The sequence below is a fragment of the Carassius auratus genome, chromosome 13, assembly GCF_003368295.1.
Source record: "Carassius auratus strain Wakin chromosome 13, ASM336829v1, whole genome shotgun sequence".
Lineage (NCBI taxonomy): Eukaryota > Metazoa > Chordata > Actinopteri > Cypriniformes > Cyprinidae > Carassius > Carassius auratus.
In genome coordinates this window covers 10,236,100-10,256,159 of record NC_039255.1, presented here as the reverse complement: position 1 = coordinate 10,256,159, position 20,060 = coordinate 10,236,100, and the positions used below count along the sequence as shown (strand labels likewise).

The 20,060-nt window shown below is 37.2% G+C and overlaps 1 protein-coding gene across 2 annotated transcripts in view; it reads right to left on the bottom strand.

Annotated features, from left to right (window-relative positions):
- Nucleotides 1-19,353, bottom strand: part of LOC113112614 (O-acetyl-ADP-ribose deacetylase MACROD2-like) — a 289,161-nt gene extending 269,808 nt beyond the window's left edge. The window contains exons 1-3 of one of the 2 annotated variants that reach the window (XM_026278335.1): nt 19,130-19,353; nt 16,524-16,628; nt 8,527-8,628 (exon numbers count right to left, since the gene is read on the bottom strand). In XM_026278335.1, the coding sequence (XP_026134120.1) occupies nt 8,527-8,628; nt 16,524-16,628; nt 19,130-19,166 (244 nt within the window). In that variant the 5' untranslated portion in view covers nt 19,167-19,353. Of the gene's footprint in view, nt 1-8,526; nt 8,629-10,918; nt 11,737-16,523; nt 16,629-19,129 lie in introns of those variants that run through there. The other variant, XM_026278334.1, reaches the window with a different exon arrangement.
- Nucleotides 19,354-20,060: the final 707 nt, after the last annotated feature.

The following is a 20,060-nucleotide window of genomic DNA, read 5'->3' as shown; positions in this document are numbered from 1 at the left end:
ATAAATATAGAAAAAAAGACAAGCCAACATGCAACAGATCAAAAAATTCTCAGGCTGATTACAAAGCGGAGTGCTCAGAGGGAATCACTGACGGTTATGAAATGAGCGCCAAACACTGGGAGAGGTTCTTTACGGAGAAGGGGGGAAGAAAATCCAATTGTATCCCAGGCTTAGGGGTATTACTGGAAGGCATAACTCTTATAAGCTCATTGGTGTTCGACATTAACCGACATGTCTTTTTCAAAGACAGGAAGAAAGCCCTCCGCTAGGCAAACAACCTCCTTCAAAAAACAGCACATGCTTTCTAAATTCTGTATTTGTGGAGCGCTGAACGGCCCATTATGAAAATGTTCAGAGGGGCCATTACTGCAAATATTCCCACCATAGACCTGTAACCAAACACCTAATAAGTATTTCTGCTAAGGTACACAGTTTCCCAGAGTCTTGCGCTGGTAACTAGGACTCACAGTTCAATGAACTACTGAAAAAAATGGCAAATGGCGGGAAAAATGGACATAAATATGGACATATCTGGGGAAATTTGCAGCAAAGCTGGACAGCCAGCAGGTGGCTGGGCTGAACTAACTTCTGGGAAAATGAGTTTCCATGGAATGATGGGATGTTGTCAAGAGGCAATGTATATATCATTGCTCTGTGCTTATTTTGAATTTTTTTTTCTCTTAGCATGTGCATGGTCCCACTCAACAAACCATTAAAAAACCACATGTGCTTCTACACGTTTTGATTGATTCTCTGTTTTCTCTCAGATCTGAAGAGATCTTATTTTTCCTTCTATTCAAAATGGTTTAAATTTTATTTTATCTTTGCCGAAAACCAACTGCATGTCTGCAACTGCCCTCGTGTACAAATATACAGAGCCGGAGAGCTGCATCCTCTCATCTCAGTAACCCGAGAATAAAGAAAGACAACAGCCATCCGTCACAACCGCGACATCCTTGGAATACAAGCAGCTATCCAAACAAGCGCTGTGGATTTGCTCAAAAACACAGAGATGAGCACTGGCAGTTTGCATGAGAGTCTGAGCCGTTTTCTCAGGTTGCGCTCAGTGTCAGGTTTCTCATGGATACACAGTGCCCCCTTTAGGCCAAAATGTCAAACTGACCAGCAACTCCAGTGAAGACTCGGTAGAGACTCTTGATTTAGTAGCATTTGACACACTCAGACTGAGAATATAGTTTTGTAGAGAAGCTGGAAACACACAGTGGGATTCAAACTTCTGAGACCACTAGTGATGCTTACACTTTACAAACTATATTACGGTCAAAAGATAAATAAAAAAAATAAACATGCATTCCTTCCACTCTTACATTTTACTTTTCAAAATCATAAAATGTATTTTATCACAGGGTTCAAAAGAATAATAAAAAAAAAAAATTTAAAATCCATTGTATAAAGAATACATCACAAATTTAGTTTCCACAAAAGCACAACTGTTTTCAACACTGATATGATAATAATAAGAAATGTTTCTTTAACACTAAATCAGTATATTAGAATGATTTCTAAAAAAAATATATGTGACAACATAAATAATCGATGCCATTACAGGAATAAACTGCAATAAAAAAAAATCTTTGTTTTAAATTGTAGCTATTCATATTTCATGACATCTCATTTTTGCAGCCTGAACAGGTAATCAAAAGAGACTTCCCTGGAGAGTTTAGACACACAGGTCCATTCTGAGAACACAGTGTGGAAGGGGAAGACAGAATCATTGCAGATAAATGAGAGCTCATCAAATCCAGATCTGACTATCCACATTCAGACATCCTTCCCCCTGTTTTAAATTCCACAGAGTGCAAGGAAAAAGTCATTTTGCACTGTTTTAATTATTTAAGATGTGCAACATTAGGTTAAGCTGACAAGTTCATCATGGACATTGACACTGAAATCTAAATCAATAAGGCTAAGCCTCCTAAAGAATCCTGAAAATACCTGAGAAAATCCCTGCACTTTTGCTTCCAAAAGGTTAGAGGTCAAGCCACAAATATACGAGGGTGTGAGACCATTTCAGAATTGAGGTCACTTTCATTTCCATTTGCAATCTGCAATGCAAATCTGGGGGGGGGGGGGGGGGGGGGTTCAGTGTTGTATTACAAAAAGCCCTGAGCCTGAATCACATCATGCTGACAGTATTAACTGGGCTTTTTAAAAGTGAATTCAGTTCTGCACTCACACACACAAATGCTCACACACATCACATGTATTTCACTGTTCATTAAAGCAGCAACTGCCATGGGCAGTGGCCAGTGATTTTCATTCCTGATGCAACATTGCAACAATCAAAATTTTGCACATCAACTCACTTGCTACTGTCCAGCCTGAACTGTGGACTTGGATCTGATCTCTGTCAGTAAGTGTGTGTGTGTGTGTGTGTGTATATATATGTGTGTGTGTGTGTGTGTGTGTGTGTGTGTTTTAGAGGGCCTGTAATCAATATAAGCTTGAGAGCGGAGGTCAGGATGCATTATATCAAAAACTGATTTTATTAAGTGCTAAAGCCTTGACCAGAAATACAAGACCAAAATGTCCCTTCTTCATCCAGTCAAGCACACACAGACCCAAATCCTCCCACCCCCTCATCTCAAGAACTATCTAACACATGTGTCTTTCTCTTGCTTACATCACTGCAGAATCAATACTGCTGAAAATGACTTCGCTTTGAAGTTTTCAAATTGCCCAGACTCTCTTGCCCTAAAACAATCACAGACATCAAAGAAAAACATTCTTGAAACAAGGACTGCTGTTACTGAAATTCTGCAAGACACATTTTACTGTAAGTTGAGAAGGCTTCAAGCCTGAAGAAAAAGTTTTCCATCTGAGCTAAGAGGACCATCACTGCTACTAATGCCAACATTTTTCACATAGTGGCACTAGGTTATGGTTGTCTGTGCTAATTTATGCAGAATAAAAGTTTTTAATATGGTAAAATATTTTAAAAGTGGGGGTGAAATGCTATTTCATGCATACTGAGTTTTTTACACTGTTAAAGAGTTGGATTCCCATGCTAAACATGGACAAAGTTAAAAAAAATTAAGTTGTACATTTGGAGGAGTATTTTTGTTCCCAAAATACTCCTTCTGGTTTGTCACAAGTTTCGGAAAGTTTTTTTCGAGTATGGCTCTGTGTGACGTTATATGGAGCGGAATTTCCTTATATGGGTCCTAAGGCACTTCTGCCGGAAGAACGCGCGCTCTCATATAGCGAGGCTGAGCAGCAGCACAGACATTTCACTGATCAGAGCAATTCACTGATCAGAGCGAGAGCGTCGCGAAAAGTCACAAAAGAAGTGTGTTTTTGGTTGCCAGGGCAAGACAACCCTGCAAGGGACCAGTGGATGGAGTTTATTTTTACAGAGCATCAACGGAGTTGTGCAAGTGTTTTTGTGTGTTCCCTGCATTTAAAAGATGCTTGTTCACAAGGCCCAGTTTGACGACGGATTTGCATATCGTTTATTTCTTAAGGATGATGCAATCCCAAGGAAAAAGGGTCACAATCATGTGCTGGAACCGCAGGCGGTGAGTAAAACTGCTTCAAATGTCTCTGCCTCCTTGTTAGTGCGTCCCCTCCCATCGGAGACCCGGGTTCGAGCCCCGCTCGGAGCGAGTCGTTGCTGCTGCTGCTTTCGTTCAGTTTCAGCCTCTGGATCTGATTCTGGATCATAAATAAACGGCTGAATCTGACTGTAAGCCATGGTTTGTTTTAGATGATGGGTTTTCCCTCACGGTAATGTCACAGCTTCCACAACGCAACGCGTTCCTCTCAACGCAAAAGCCTATTCGCGCTCGTGATTCTTTAGCTCCGCCCACGTCACGCCTCCAGCTGGTCATGTTTTTCCGGGAAAAATCGGTACAGACTATCTTTCTCTTATGAATATAATAAAACTAAAGACTTTTTGGATTTATGAAGGATGCAGTACTACTCTATAGGTACTCAAGATTAACAGGATATTGAGTGAAAACGAGCATTTCACCCCCCCCCCCCCCCCCAAATTTGTAGAACTTTGTGAATGTCAGAAGTTCTTCAGGTACAGGTTCCTTATGCCTGGTCATTATACCGCTCTGAAAGATATGTCAAGATGTATGCCTATAAATTAAATGAAGAAATAGATAATGAATGTGAATTTACCTTGTCATTTCAAGATATCTCTTATGCTTTTGGCAACATAAGCTCCGATTTACATGTTAGGTTTTTTTTTTTTTTTTTTGATGATGATGACAGAGTGCACGCTGGCCCTTTTTCAGACTTTTGCAAGTCGTGTTGATAAGGAGTGCTCTTTTCCCACTTTCAAATGTCAGTTACAAAAGAGCTGAGGCCCGTCTACGGTTAAACATGCAAGTGCTCTCCATTAAGCTTTGTGACTCATAGAACATTTAATGTGCAGAGTGCATTAGACTCCATTACTGTGTCTCACCACACTACAAGGCAAAAGACACAGCTCCTTTCTGAAAAGCTCCCATTATTACAAAATGACACTCTCCCCTACTGAGCACAAAACCTGCACGACACCTTCAAATGGAGGAGCACCCAGCCGTATGCTTCACACAACCTTTTTTTTTTTTTCTTGCTTGTTCCTATTTTTTGCCTGACATATATTTTTGGCATAAGTTCCAACGCTGTATTTAACAGCATTACCACCTGACAATCCGGTCAGACTTTAATTTTTTTATTCTGTTTGTTTTGCTTGCTTTGTGAACTGACACCTTGTGTGAAAACAAGAAAGGGAGAGCAATTAAAATTTCTGCACCTATCACGACCCTGATGTCAGTTGCTATTTCAATTAGCAGCTCTGACAAGAAATGCATTTCTATGAAAAAATAATTGGTCATCCAGAGAGTGATTTAAAAACCCATTTAACATGCTTAAAGCCTCACCTCTCTCAGCATGCAGCATGAAGCCACCCCGAATTAATTACTGTTGCCATTTTATTTCAAGCTGCCTGACATTTCCCATGCAAACTCTACAGGGTCTAAATGTAAAACCAGCACACTTTATTAAATAATATTGGTATTAGTTACAAGCTTTACAGTAAGTGAAAAGCGTGTAGACATTGCAATGTAATATACATTTACCTCAAAGCTCATCAGTCAACTAGAAAAATAACTATAAAGAGGAGCATTTTGCTAGGCTATATTTATATGCTAGTGCATTTGAACAGTTTTACTTAACCTGTTGTCTACATAATTGAACTCCTCCTATAAAATAACATTTTACTAATCAAGAAAAACTGACTGAAAGTGTGAAAGACGTACACTTTTAAAAATAAAGATCCTTAAGGTTCTTCACAGGACCATTTTTGGTTCTACCAAGAACCATTCAGTCAAAGTTTCTTTTAAGAACTATCTCTTTCTTAACTTTTTATAATCTGAAGAACCTTCTTTCGCCACAAAGAACCGTTTGTGCAACGTAAAGGTTCTTCAGATGTTAGAGGTTCTTTATGAAACCATTTAGACAAAAAAAGGTTCTTCCATGGCATCGTGAAGCAACTTTATTTTTAAGAGTGTGTACAAACATTTACAGGATGCATTGATGTGGAGCCCAAACTGGCCGAGTGATGCTTATGGTCCATGATATTGGTACAGATATTATAATGAACAATTATTTGTGACTGTATGTTTCAAGTTGGAAAAGACATTTAATGACAAGATGGGTTAAAATGCAGATAAAGTAAAAAAAAAAAAATGAGACAAACATGACAATATGATTGAAATGTTAAAATGTACAAAAAATTGTTTAATTCTATGGCACCTACAAAACATTTTTTGCGTCTAAGCTTTTTTCTTATAGGAGCCAATGGCTCCTTACTCTTTTTTTTTTTTTTTTTTTTGCAGCCATGATAGGGTATCCGAATGGCCTGCTACTTCCACCAAGATTATAAAGTGTGCATCCTTCAGTATACCATTAGGCCACAGGACAGGAGTTGTGAATGGAAGCAAAGTGGCACACCTGATGCTGGTATCACATAACAATAACAACACGGCCAATATAATACATCCAGATTACCTTTAGACTACACACATTCATACTATGTAGAATAGACTTTTTTAATGGTTGCAAATTGACATAATTTCTTACTCAAAACCAGTAACCTTCACAGAAAGTATGTGATATTGGCCAATGACTGTTCAGAGGGAAAGAACACAGGATGGTGTTGAAGAAAGTGTCTGCTCAATTCATCCCAGATTTCATTTTTCCAGTCTAATGCAATAGGTAGATGGATTCAAGTAAAAGTGTTTACAAGCCAATTCGACATGTAACCTGAAATATTTCTAAGTGAAATTAGATATTCAAGAAAAATTTGTAGAGGACTTGAATTGAATCCAAGCAGAATAAAACACTTTTATGATAACAAAAATCATAGCATGTTTAACATCAGAAAGGTTTTTTTTTCCCCTAAGAGCACTATGCTGTATACATTTTCAGCAGGACTACTGGAAACAGACAGTTCCCCGCAATCACAGAGATGCTTTCTGATTGTTCTTATCATCGTATTATAGCTTTGAGATGGAAACATCATTCCAGGAATCTAAACTCAAAAACACTGGAGCAAATGGGGCTTTAAGAATCAGTCCAGAGCACTGATGCAATAATGCGATTACTTTCCTGGCCAGAGCCGCTGACCTTTGATGGATGAACAGCCACCCGTCTGCATGATAAGTCTCCCTCATATTCTGAAGCCTTTAAACCAATTACTTTCCTAGTTCAATGCCACAAACCCTACGAAATGGTTTCACAATATTTTTTTTGCAACCACTGATGTGAAGAATGCACAAACAAACTTGTTGAAATAAGCACTGAGAGAAGCACAAGCACACTGCAACCAAGCATGTGATTCGTTTTGATTCATTTGCTTACTGCTCCATTTTCACATCTGTATGACACCGAGATTAGACCAGCGTCCCATTCAGCTTGTTCTCTTATTTCCTGTTTTCAATGTTGACTCACTGACCTTACACTGACCTTAAAGAAAGTTTCAGAGGAGAAGCTGTGAACAAAAACTTTATAATGCAAAGAAGGAACTTCAGTCATCGGTTTTTCTTCTTTCTCTGTTAATATGAATTCTTGAGTTGTTTTATAGCTTCCTAAGACTTACAGCTAAATGATGCACAATCATATTGATATTCAGTAGCATAACTTTAAAAGTACTGTTGCAACAGGTCAGTCATGTATGTGTGTGTACGAAATTGAATATACATCTACCCATCTATACTATATCTATATCTATCTATACCTTACACATACATTAAAATATGTTTATTGTTTACTGAAAATCAAATGTTATATTTTGCTATATCAGCCTGCAGCCCTACATTACACTAAGGAAACTGTAAAAATAACCTAGTATTTGATAGTAAATACACGGTTCACAGTTCACAGAACAGCAGTAAACTCAACAGAAGGTTTAAATTTGTCTAAATATCCCAAAGCTCATACACAGGTGTTGTTACTTCAATTAGGCTGCTTAATGCCTGAACTACATTGAGATAAACAAAAAGCCTCAATCATTCACAAAATACATTTCTGTACATGTTGTAAGCAGAGCACAACACAGCTGTTAAGAGTTTCCTTTTGTTGCTAGGGATGCAATGGTCCAGCAAAGATCACATTTCACCGATGCTTTTGTCAAACATTTCAGACATGAACTGCAACCACTCTCTGTGGCAGGTATGTTAAACTATCCCTCTCAATGAATGACACCGAGATAAACATCTTAAATCAGGAACATGTCTAATCAATGACAATCTACCACAAAATATACACTAAATTCTTAACTAAGTATATGCATTGTGTTACCAATATTTTCTATCTTTATTGCCAGTTTTCCATAACTTGAGGTAAACTATGACAGTGTTATCCATCTGCACTCACCATAACAGAACCCAGTTAACATATGCCTATTTTTGCAGAATGTCTACAATAAAACAACGGCTTTTGCTTCAGAACACACATATATCAAACAGCCAGTCCCCACACTAAAGAGGCAATAACAGGAACAAACTTATTTTTTTTTATCAAAGCAACATGACAACAAGACATTTAACAAGCCATTAAGACAGATAATACTATCTCACTCTATAAACAAAAAAAAAACAAAAAAATTTAAAGTGTGTTCCTTGGCATTATGTTTCATCCCTGTGAAAGAATATTCATGGCATATCAAACCTGAAAATAAACCACAAGATGCACCGTGGAGAGGAAACACATTACAAAGACAAAAATATACATACTGCAAGCACAAATATCATCTGTCCTGTAAATACATCAGTATAAACAAGGGGGAAAATAGTCATGTCTGTACAACTTATAGACACCAGAGGTCAGGCAAGCACAACAAATATAAAGTGGATCCTTCCTAGACCATGCAAAAAATCCTGCAGGAGTCAAGTTCAAATTTAACACAGAGAATTAAAGAAAATGACAATCACAGTGCCACACTTGTGCACTAATTGCCTTTCTAAGGTAATGAAGCTTTAAAAATGCTCAGATCAGAAACTGCAAACTCACCAGCGTTCACTATGGCATCCACCTCCAGGATGGTAATGTCACCTTTGTACAGAGACACTTTGTCAGCCAAGGAGAACGACTTCTGTTCTTCTTCCTCAGTAGCTGTATGGAGTAGAGTAAAGATTAATTTATGGAAAAGCTAGCACTTCAGCTAATAATTGAATTTTGACTTTCTGTATTGAACTAATTGATACAGGTGACATTGTGAAATGTTTCAAATTATTTCAGTTTTAAATAAATGCTGTAGTCTGAACTTTCTATTAAATCAAACAATCCTGAAAAAAGCATCATGGTGGAAGCACAACTGTTTTCATCTGTAATAATTTTCTGAAGGATCGTGTGAAATTGAATACCGGAGTAACAGTTGGTGAAAATTCAGCGTCACCATATTCTTTGATTAATAAAAAGAACAGCATTTATTCAAAATATAAATATTTTGTAACAATATACACTACCGTTCAAAGGTTTGGGGCCAGTAATTTTTATTTATTTTTTAAATGACTGCTTTTATTCAGCAAGGACGTGTTCAGCTGATTAAAAAAGTAATAAGGCTTATATTGTTATAAAAGATTTCTATTTTAAATAAATGCTTTCCTTTTTAACTTTATTAATCAAATAATACTGAAAAGGGCATCACAGGTTCCAAAAAAATATTAAGCAGCACAACAGTTTCCAATATTGATAATAAATCAGAATATTATAATGATTTCCGAAGGATTGTGTGACACTTAAGACTGGAGTAATGGCTGCTGAAAAATCAGCTTTGAAATCACAGAAATAAATTGTATTTTAAAGTATATTAAAATAGAAAACAATTATTTAAGTGGCAATAATATTTTACAATATTACATTTTTTTTCGGAATCTTTGGTCACATAAATTCAACCTGACAAACAGAAGAGACTTCTTTGTGACATGCCCTGCATTCCATTCGGAAGGAGACATCACTATGCCCTAATCCCTTCAAAGAGTTTGCCCTCCAGAGTTAGAGCTTCAAAGGGTGAAGGGGACCAAACAACTGTTTCTTGAAGTGGCCTTCTGCGACATTATCACATGCAATGGAGGCACCATCATCATGCAAAGAATCTGCACAAAGGATCATGGGAGCCAGAAGTGTCCATCAGTTGTACCCTTCGAATTCCTAGATTTCGAAGGGTCCTTTAAAGTGGCCATTTTTTAGCACTTAAGTTTGGAACGACCCCTCAATATGGCAGCCATGATGGTTTTCACTTCAGAGGGCAATATATACAGTTTGGAACACAACACCTATCTACAAATAACAGTAACCATTCAAATAGCTTTGTACCAGCTCCCAGAATGCTGAGAAAGCAGGAACCAATGAAATCATATCTGGTTGGTTAAAGCACTGGCATGTAATACTGTGCATATGGGTTTGAAGAACAGATAGTAGTCCAATGAATAGAACGCCCAAACCATCAGGCTTCTAACTACTGGCACTGGATAGTCGGTCAGATCTGTTTGACGCCATAGGCATGCAACAGAATATGTGAAAATCGCTTGAACATTTGCAAGCTAAAATAAGCAGTGTTCATTACACTAGTTTGAATAATTGCATATAGCACACACTACAAACTGTCCTCTTAAATCAGTAGAGCCGGAGTAAATATCCAGCTCTAATGTGAACAGACCAGTTCAGCTCCTGTCAGTTTATCTCCAGGCCTGCTGGCACAGGATACAGCCATTTGGTGGAGCAAGAGCAGGATGTGCAAGTAACAAATCTCGTCCAAGGCAGCAGAAATGTTCCATTTAGCATTTCTGAAATCCTCTCACTATAATACTATAGATGAAAATGGACTGAGGATTTTAAGCAAGATGTTTTTTTAAGTATTTATTCAAATCATCTTTTAACTAAGACGGTACTTAAAGGGTTTATCAGATGATACATGTACTTTTCCAAATTGTTTGAACTGAAGCATGTATTTGCAGTGTGTGTACACAACCAAACTATAATGCAGGGGTTAAAGCAAAAAAAAATGAGCCTTTTTTTCCAGGGGCAGAGGGTAGGTGGTGATTGGCAACATATGCAAGGTTATTTTGCACAAAAAAAAAAAAACACTGGAGCACATTATTTGAAAGTTTTTCCTTGAAACTAACTAGTAATGTATCTGCCATTGCTATTAACCCTTGATAGGCTCAGACTACAGATTGTGGTGGGATATTTGAAACAGCAAAACCAATAATGCTCACTCACTACAATATAGCAGAAAACGCACGTAACATTTAGGATGCTTTTCATATCAAGTTTTGCTGGTTAGCTTTGTCCTTGACGGGGTACAAGATGACCTAAAATTTTAAACATGAAATTGTTTTATTCAAAAGAAAGTGGCAAATTAAATACTAAAAAATTAATATAAAATAGGAAACATAGACAGTTTACTACAGAAAACTACATTTTAGTTTAATTAACAACAGCAAAAACATTTAAATGCTCCAAGAACTTAAATAATGGGAAAATAATAGAAAATACACAAATAATACACAAATGTAGAAAACTACAGTTCCAGTCAATTAACAAAAAAAGTGCTCCAAGAACTTAACAGCTAAGATGAGGTTTACAGTGATTTGTTTATGATTTATTTCTTCTTTCTTTTTTATGGAATCCTCAGAACACCTCTTTTTTAACATAATTGCAAGGTTGATGAAGCTGGAGCGGAGGGGCTAAGGGAGGCTTTGGTAGGGCCATAAATGAGAGAAAAGAACCCGACGGGTCAAGAGGATGAGGCTGCTGATCCAGAGGTAGAAGTTCCTGGCCCAAAGGAGGTGTGGATGGTGCAGAGGACATGGCTGATCCAGAGGTGGAAGTGGGTGGCCCAGAGGAGATAGTAACTGGCTGAGAAGAAGAAGAAAGTCTGGCTGGAGGAGGTTGTGGCTGTCCCAAAGGAGGGTGGTCATTTGTCTGTACAAGAGGAGGCACTGGATGGTCCAGAAGGGGCAGCTTAAACTCGCCTTTTGGTTTTTCTGCCTGTTGAAGTAGTTTGCTTGCCACCTCTGATGACCACATTATTGCGGCCACCCTCATCCTTTTCTGCTTAAGTGCCTGCTCACTCAATTGGTATTTTTGGTATGATGACAGGCAGGACTGCCTCAAAGGCTGGTCTATGGTCATAGTTGAGGCTGTCCAGTGCCTGGCTTTCATTGTGGAATCACATTTTGATTCAACATCCAAGGAGCTCCTGTCAGCTTCGAGGGCCTGTGAAAATAAAAAGAAGGGCTTTAACCAGCTTAATCAGAGTGGAATACCTCACACCTCTGTCTGGATCTTCCAGAGATGTAGACTGCTGGCACTGTGTTGCATCCACTCAGCTATCCTCTTCAATGTAAACCTGGGCATGAGGAACAATGTCAATCTGGTATGCATGAACGTCCTCCTCTAGTTGACCGACCTCTTCTGGCGAAACAACATTAGGCAAGGCCTCTCCTAATGCCAGAAAAGCTCCACAGACAGAGTCACACTGAATAAGACATGGAGTCAGAGCAAAGAGTGAGGTGATAGTTTTGTTGTTCAGGGGAATATTTTTAAATAGAAACTCAGCTTATTTTTATGTAATCTTGAAAGCTGTAAATCTCTACTCTGGACATCGACCTTGAGGATCTCCTTAGCACTCAGCAGAATAGCCTTTGGCTTCATAAATTTGCTGAGCAGCTCACTCACAAGGGCCACCATTTCGACATGCAACAAGTGCACCATGGGCTTTTCATGTTGTAGTTTTTTTTTTTTTTGACAAACACTTGAAATGTTGTTAAGACACCTGCAAATGAAAAAAAAAAACTTTAGATTCAACATTCTTTTTTTTTTTTTTTTTTAAGAGTAATTAAAACTCGCAACTAGATGACACTGATATTAACTATATGATACTGTGATAGAATTTCTTTAAAGTTGGTTGTTGTTGTAGAAGAGACCTGACTGTTTCATTTGTACCTTGTCCAAAGTAACCACCTGTCATCAGTGATGGACCATAACCATTGTTAATAACTATTATTACATTTATATTAAATTGCAATGAGTTACCCTGCTCATACATGATACCTCTGAACAAGTGGACCATGACCTTCAGTCTTTCAAACTATGTGAAGAGAGATCAGAGTCTTCCGTTTCTGTTTAAGCAGTGTTCTTGATGCTGTGGGCTGTTTTTGTTGAAGAACTTCTATTCTTCTTCTGTAGTGCACAGAAACACACACACACGTATGAGGACATTGGTTCACTACTGATCTGTTCCTTTCCTAAATAAAACCTAAGCACTCTAAACTGTGGATTAAAAGGCAGTACCTCATTACATACAGCATTAAAGCCTATAAGCAATGCATTTACTACAGATTACCCATTAGAGTTAGTTAACATAAATTGGTTTATATTACGTGATTTGTATTACCTGTATTTACAGTATGTTCTTCACTTGGATCCAGCACATGATGCACCACCAGTACATCCAGTGCACCACCAGTACATCCAGGAATTCATTCAGCCTCCAGCATCTGAAGAAATCTGTTGTTGATCTGTTTGATCAAGCTCTTTGGAGGGAGATGGGGAAGAATCTGAAACTCTGAAAAGAAAAATCTCCTTCTGTTTTGGTGACTTCTCAATATCATAATATACATCAGAGCAGAAATCGTCAACTTCTGGGCCAAACAGAACTCATGAGGGCCTTGGTGGCATTTGGACACCATATGGACAGTGTGTCCAGATATGTCTAGGAGGTAAGGGTTTTCCTTTCTTGCTTGCGTATCAAGTCTAGTCTTCTTTCCCCTCGTGACTGCACAATTGTCCAGTAGAATACTAGCTGTTGCCATCTTGGCAGCGCGTCACCGCACGTCACTCCCAGATCATCGAAAAATGTACATGAAGAGCAAAATTATCTATATTAGACAAAAATTATTTTTTGTACCAGGCTGTAAACATTTTTTTCTGCAGGTAAAGTTGGCCATTTTAACATGGGGAATCTATGGGACTAACTCCCTTCTGGAGCTAGTGGCCAGTCGATGAATTGCAGTTTTAGTCACTTCCTTGTTGGCTGCAGGAGAGAGCAGGAGGTTGCAGCTCGGTATTCACATAACTGGCATGCTGATTTGAAACAGACAGTTTTGTCAAAGCATTTTTGTCTTCAGCTAATTTTTTTACACTGATTTACAAGTGGCTGAGAGATCGTGAATGATAAATCGTGTTCTGCAATGAATGTGCACATGCGTATCTTCAAAACACAATTAAAAGCTGAGCTTAAAAAATGGTTTAGGGTTCAATACACATTAAGCTCAAAGTAAAGCATCTTTGGCATGCAGTCTGTTACAAGAAAATAGCTTTGACTCATACTTTAGCTTACAAACCCTAGAACTTTGCCCACTTCTGCCTTTAATACAAATAGCATGTTACTTTTAAAAACACATCACTTGTGCAACTTATGCACCTTTTCTTGAGTTCAATTAATCTGTTGATACCGTAAATAGTGTATACAATGTGTAAATAGCCACTGATGACCGATGCAGTAGCATTTACAGTTATATACATACTAATGTAAGCATTGCTATTTGATTCCTGTTGACAAAGTTGTGAGAAATGTATAGTATGACACCCAAGTTCCTCATTTGCAGGACAGATGAAACCCAGAAACTCAGATCTGTCCCCAATGCTGAATTAACTGATGTGTATTGCTGGTTCAAAGCAATACAGGCACCATGCCTTTCTCATTGAAGCACTTTCTGTGTAATTATGTGAGAAAACAATCAATATTTCAAGAACTGGAGTGTATTCAAGTCTCTTATTAATATGATGTGTATAGCTTTTTATTAAACCTCTGTCCAACTGGGCCTTAAAAAAAACACACACACACAAAAAAAACATTTAATTCATGCTTTTTTCAAAAATGAAAATGCTGTCATCATTACTCATCCTCATGTCATTTCAAAGCTGCAGGACTTGATTTTCTTTCATGATAAAAAGAAAATGTGTTTTTCATTATCGTTTCACTGAGCTATTTGCAGTACAGATGAAACCCATAATCTGAAAGCTGTACCTTATGCTGGAGATGCTAGAGCCGTGATCTGTTCTGGATCACAACCACACAGGAACTGTGCCTATACGTGTTCCTGTCACAATAAGTTAATTAGCAAGCACTTTCCTTGTGAATTCTATAACATTCAATTCATTTCAAGTGTATTCAAGCATGTGTTGTATTCAAGCATTTTATGAATTTTATTTTTGTAAAAATAATAAAAATGACTGTTTCCACTTTCTGTATGAAACATCTCTCCCACTGTGCCTCAGGGGAAAAAAGCCAAGTAATTCATGCTCGCCTGGATTTTTTGCATTCAGACGAACAAGATGAATAACACTGAAAAGTAAATGCAGAGAAAAATTTCTTCAAGGAAATAAAAAAAATAAAATGCTATCTTCATTTACTCACCATTGTGCAGTTTCAACCCTGACTGATTTCTGTTTGAGATCGCTTTTACATGAGGCTTCAAAAAGCACACATAGCATCATAAAAAGCTAGTACTACACAAATCTTCTGAAGTCACTGGTAGCTTTGTATGTGAAGTGTAAAAGTGTGAAGTGTGAGAATGTAAATCATCATTCACTGAAACATTTGCCACATTTATGAGAGGAGTGCAAATGTCTGATCTGTGAAAAAAAAAGAAAAAAAAACACCTTTTCTTGAGTTCAATTAATCTGTTGATCCACCGGTTCACACAAAATATAAGGGTTAGGCTTGAGGGTAGGTACATGACGACAGATTTTTCTTATTTGGGTGATATATGTCTTTAAAATCATTCCTGGTCTTTTATGGCCAGTTGTATAAACTCAGCCTTTATGTTTAAATTGAGTTTTAAAAACTAGTCTGACAAACGAATACATTCATTCAGACTTTTTTTGTTCAGATGTATGATTTTCTAAGGGGCTGTGAACACATAGCGGGTCTTTGCTTCTAAAAATGCAAGATGCAGTGGTCAGGAATGATTATTAAAAAGCTCAGCACAGAATGCCTCTTCTGCCACGCTGCTAAAAATTAAATAGTTGCCATGCTAACTTGCTACTGTAATCAAAATCTTGCAACATGCCCCACCTCTAGGGTCTTCTAATTGGCAGCACAACTATAGTTATCCATAAATAAGCTATGATTTTCTGAGCTGTCAGGGTCACACTGACCCATGTGTCCTTTCCCTTCAAAAGGGCAGCAAGTCACTTGCATGCAGAGTGATTATCATGTCTGCAGGCAGAGAAGGGCATGAAACAACCAGTACCTTCTTGCAGAATGACAATGCAACTTTAATATAACATAATATGCTCTTTTTGTTTTGGCCAAGACACATACACTTCTGTTCAAAAGTTCAGGGTGGTTAAGATGTTGACCTAGGCTGCACTTGTTTGATTAAAAATGTAGCAGAAACAGTAATATTGTGATTTATTATTACAATGAACTTGTATCACCAATAAACAAATAACATACTTACATACATATATATATATATATATATATACACATACATACATACATACATACATATATATATATATATATATATATATATATTTTTTTTTTAAGTAATTTATTACTTTGATTGCAAAGAAGAATTAACAGCTTCATTACTCCAATCTTTAGTGCCACATGATCCTTCAGAAATTATTCTAATATACTGATTTGGTGCTCAAGAAACGCTTTTTTATTTTTGAAAAAATTTGTGCGGTTTGTTATATTTTTGGAAATCTTGATACTTTTTTTCAGGATTCTTCCAGTTCAAAATAAGTTCAAAATAACAGCATTTACTTGAAAATGAAATATTTTGTAACAGTATAAATGTCTTAACTGTCACTTTAGATCAATTGAACACATCCTTGCTATAAAAAAAAAATCTCAATCTTAGTTCAAAACAGGTGAAGTGTGTAATTTCTTCACCACTAAACAAACTGCAAATCATTTTCAAGCAGCTTTACCAAGTCTGCCATTGCTTAAAAAACAAATAAGTCAGAAAAGCATTGAGAATTACCTGTGTTATTGTCATGGTTTGCCCAGGTGGGAATCTTGTCCAGTGGCACATAGTTTCCCCGATAATCTTTGCGCCTATCCTCTAAACCAAGACTGAGTAAGTGCTCTGTAAAAAAAAAAAAGAAACAATACTGTCATAGGAGACAGACAGACAAGAGCATGTCTTGTGAAGCAAAGCTAATCAGTTTGAATTTGCAGGGTTCATAAAAGAACATCTGCGACTAGCTCTATGCATCATGTCAGAGTGGTACTCTTTGGTGTGGTAATTGCGGCAGCCATGAATGTGTGTGAGAGAGAAGAGACAAGCTAATGAGGGTACACTGTTCAGCATACAGCTGCAGGCCTGACATGGAACCAGACTGTGTGTGATCTGTTCCAACTCATGTACACGGACAATACAATTCAGTAATTTCATCATTTTTATGTGGCCAAAATTTGAGAACTTGCGTTTAAATAAAGTTTAGTTTGCAAAAGACTAAAGTTTACACAGGTGGTTTCTCATTACAGTCTATATTATCCTCCTTTCATTCTTCATCCACAGCTTGACAACTTTCTTTCTTAGGCTTTAGTTTCACTTTTGTTTTGTCCCATTAATGCAACCTTTGTTGGCACTAAGTGACAAAACTCCTTACTAAAGTTTCATGGAATAGAAGAGATGGTTAAAAAAAAACTTCCAATAATTCTGTATTTCAAAAGAAAAGAACATTAACTTTGTTTCTTGTTTTTATCATAATCCAACAATTCTAGAAAATGTTGTATTTTAACTTATTAAAACTACCTTGGTACTGACTGAATATGAAAATGAAATCAGAAATACACAAAACAAAGAAATTAGTAACTAAGTTCTAGAAATCGGTCCAGTATACAATAGGGAAAATATTTATTTGATCCAGTGGTGATTTTGTAAGTTTTCCCACTGAAATTAAAATCCAATTCTAACCTTTATATAATGCCTTTTTTTTTTTTTTTTTTTTTTTTGGTATTCAGTCTCTATACATTAAAATAAACCTATCATAAAAATGACAGGCCTTTCATTTTTTTGTAAGTGGGTGATCTTACAAAATCAGCAGGGGATCAAATAAATATTTAAAATAAATTGTAAAAAATATAACAAGCTCTAAAAAGTTCCAAAAAAAGTGTTTTTTTGTTTTTGTTTTTGTTTTTTCAAGAAAAATTAAACTCTACCTTGATATTTTTTATATAATAATATAATTTTTATATAATTATAATTATATAATTTTTATACCTGCTCTGATGTGCCCCTGCCGACACTACTGATTTTTCAAGCTGACTGGCCCTACATCTGCCTTTTCAACCATTTTTATTCATTTATTTTTTTCCGTTTTTATCATCCTGCACTCCCTATTGCTACACGAATGAAGATCTGTTTCACAAAGTGAAATGAGTGCAATGTGAGTGCAATGTGTACTTGCAATTTTAAAATAGCACAAAAGCCTACAAACCGGATTCATTTCATCAAGTCATCATCAAAAGAGATTATAACACAAGTACCTGAATTTTGTGCACTGCAATGCACTGCATTACTCTTAAATCATAACACACCAGCTCTCATCATATACATGCATTTGATTTATGATAGCAGACCATTAATGTGTGTCGAGTAGCATCACGGTCAACCTAATGATTAACAGTCCTGCAACTTCATAGGACACATCATAACCATACTTCACTGGAGGCCAAATTTTCAACAATCAATAAACTGTATTTTCATGAACTTCAGGTGATGTCAAGAACAGGAGGCAGTGCTTGTGCACTTCAAAATATTAAAAATAATTGTGTTTTAATAATAAAGTGTCTCTGTTGTAAAGCAAAATCATAAATGTCCCCAGGTCAAAACAAGCTAAATTACGATATTATACATAAACAATGCAGAACGGCCAAACACACTATCAAAGTTGCATTATACCATCCTGTTCCCTGAAAGCAAATTTCTAGGAAAGTTTATCTCCAACTCTGCTCAAACACACCTGATTCAACTAAACACACCTGATCAAAAAAAATTTTAGCAGTATGCTTACCGTTTTAGACATGTCTAGAACTAAACTACTTATGAAGGTGGATATCCAGGACCAAGATCTAGCAAAAGTGCATGCATGCCTGGAATTCATTTCTTTAAATGTTTAAATAACAGAACTTTTAATTCGTAGTTAAGCTGATGCATTTATAAAAACCTGCCTCACATGGAGTCAAGTGGTCGTAGTTCATGGAAAGCACCAGGTTGGGGATTTTATTTTATCATAAGGCGTTTCACTGTGTCAATCACACCTGTACATGTTCCAATTAATTTATAAAAGTTTAAACACCAATTAATGCATTTATATTTGCATTTTAACAGATTTCTAACGGTGAACATATAAGGGCCTTGATCCCAGCATCACTCACGGATGCTCCACCTGCATCTGAAGGTGTGCATCTGTCCATGCTGTTGATTCAAGAGGCAGAGCGTCTGTAAGACGAAATTTCTCCCCCCGTGCGTGCATGGACCCCAGGTTAAAGCCGGTGGATGTCAAGTCCCAAACTGACACTACCGTTATGAATCCTGTATTTAAATGAAAGAGACACGATCAGAGTCCAAGAGAAACTTACCTTTCTCCGCTCTCCATTCCTTTTTCTTTTTGCTCATGGTGCCGTGGTGTGAGGGCTTCTGGTAAATGGTTTTTGAGTTAAGCAACCCCAGGCTCACAGAGAAATGCGCGCTGAAACTCGAGAGAAAGTCAAAGAGCTCCTGTACCGTGTTGCCTCACCTGAGAAACTGTCAGATTGTAGTTAGTGGGGAGACTGTGCGGTGATGCAACCTACCTTAATGTTATCAGTGGAGGCTGCGTGGGAAATGGCGCTCGGCTATTGGTCGGCTCGTACGCGGAAGCGGTGTTGCGATTGGATGGTTTCATGGGGCAGTCCGCCAAAACGCGCATACGCTTGACGTGCGCTAGGTTGAGCGTCAAAGCGTTGTAGTCCTCGTAGGGTAGCAACCGCGGGGAGCGAGTGAAAGAGTGTGGTAACGGTGATGTGCAACTTTATCAATACACTTTTGACCTATAATCTATCTATCTAGCTATTTATCTAGCAAAGTATATGTGCGCTTTTTTAAAGAAAATACACAAAATACAAAGAGTTTTGTTATATATTTGTGATGTGTAAATCTATAATAATCTTAAATTCATTTATCAAAATACCGTCTGTAAACGATGGCGATGGAACTTTTGTTCTTTAGCGTTTTGATCCATATTCATTTGTAATGTAACTTTTATCATTACCGGAACAGTGGATCTTAATAAATTTCCAGTGATTATAAAAGTTACCAGTTAAGACAAAAAATATTTTAATTATAATTAACATTACAATGTGTACAAAACCATATTTAATCGCTCAAAAATCGGAAAATTCTTGTTTATTTTTATGTAGCTGTCAGCCTGAGGCGTTGCTGCTTAGTGTGCAATATTTGCAGACCAATATTCCACAGTCATTCTTTCAGTGAGTGCCTTTGTGTCGCCGGAAGGAAAAAACTAACTAAACA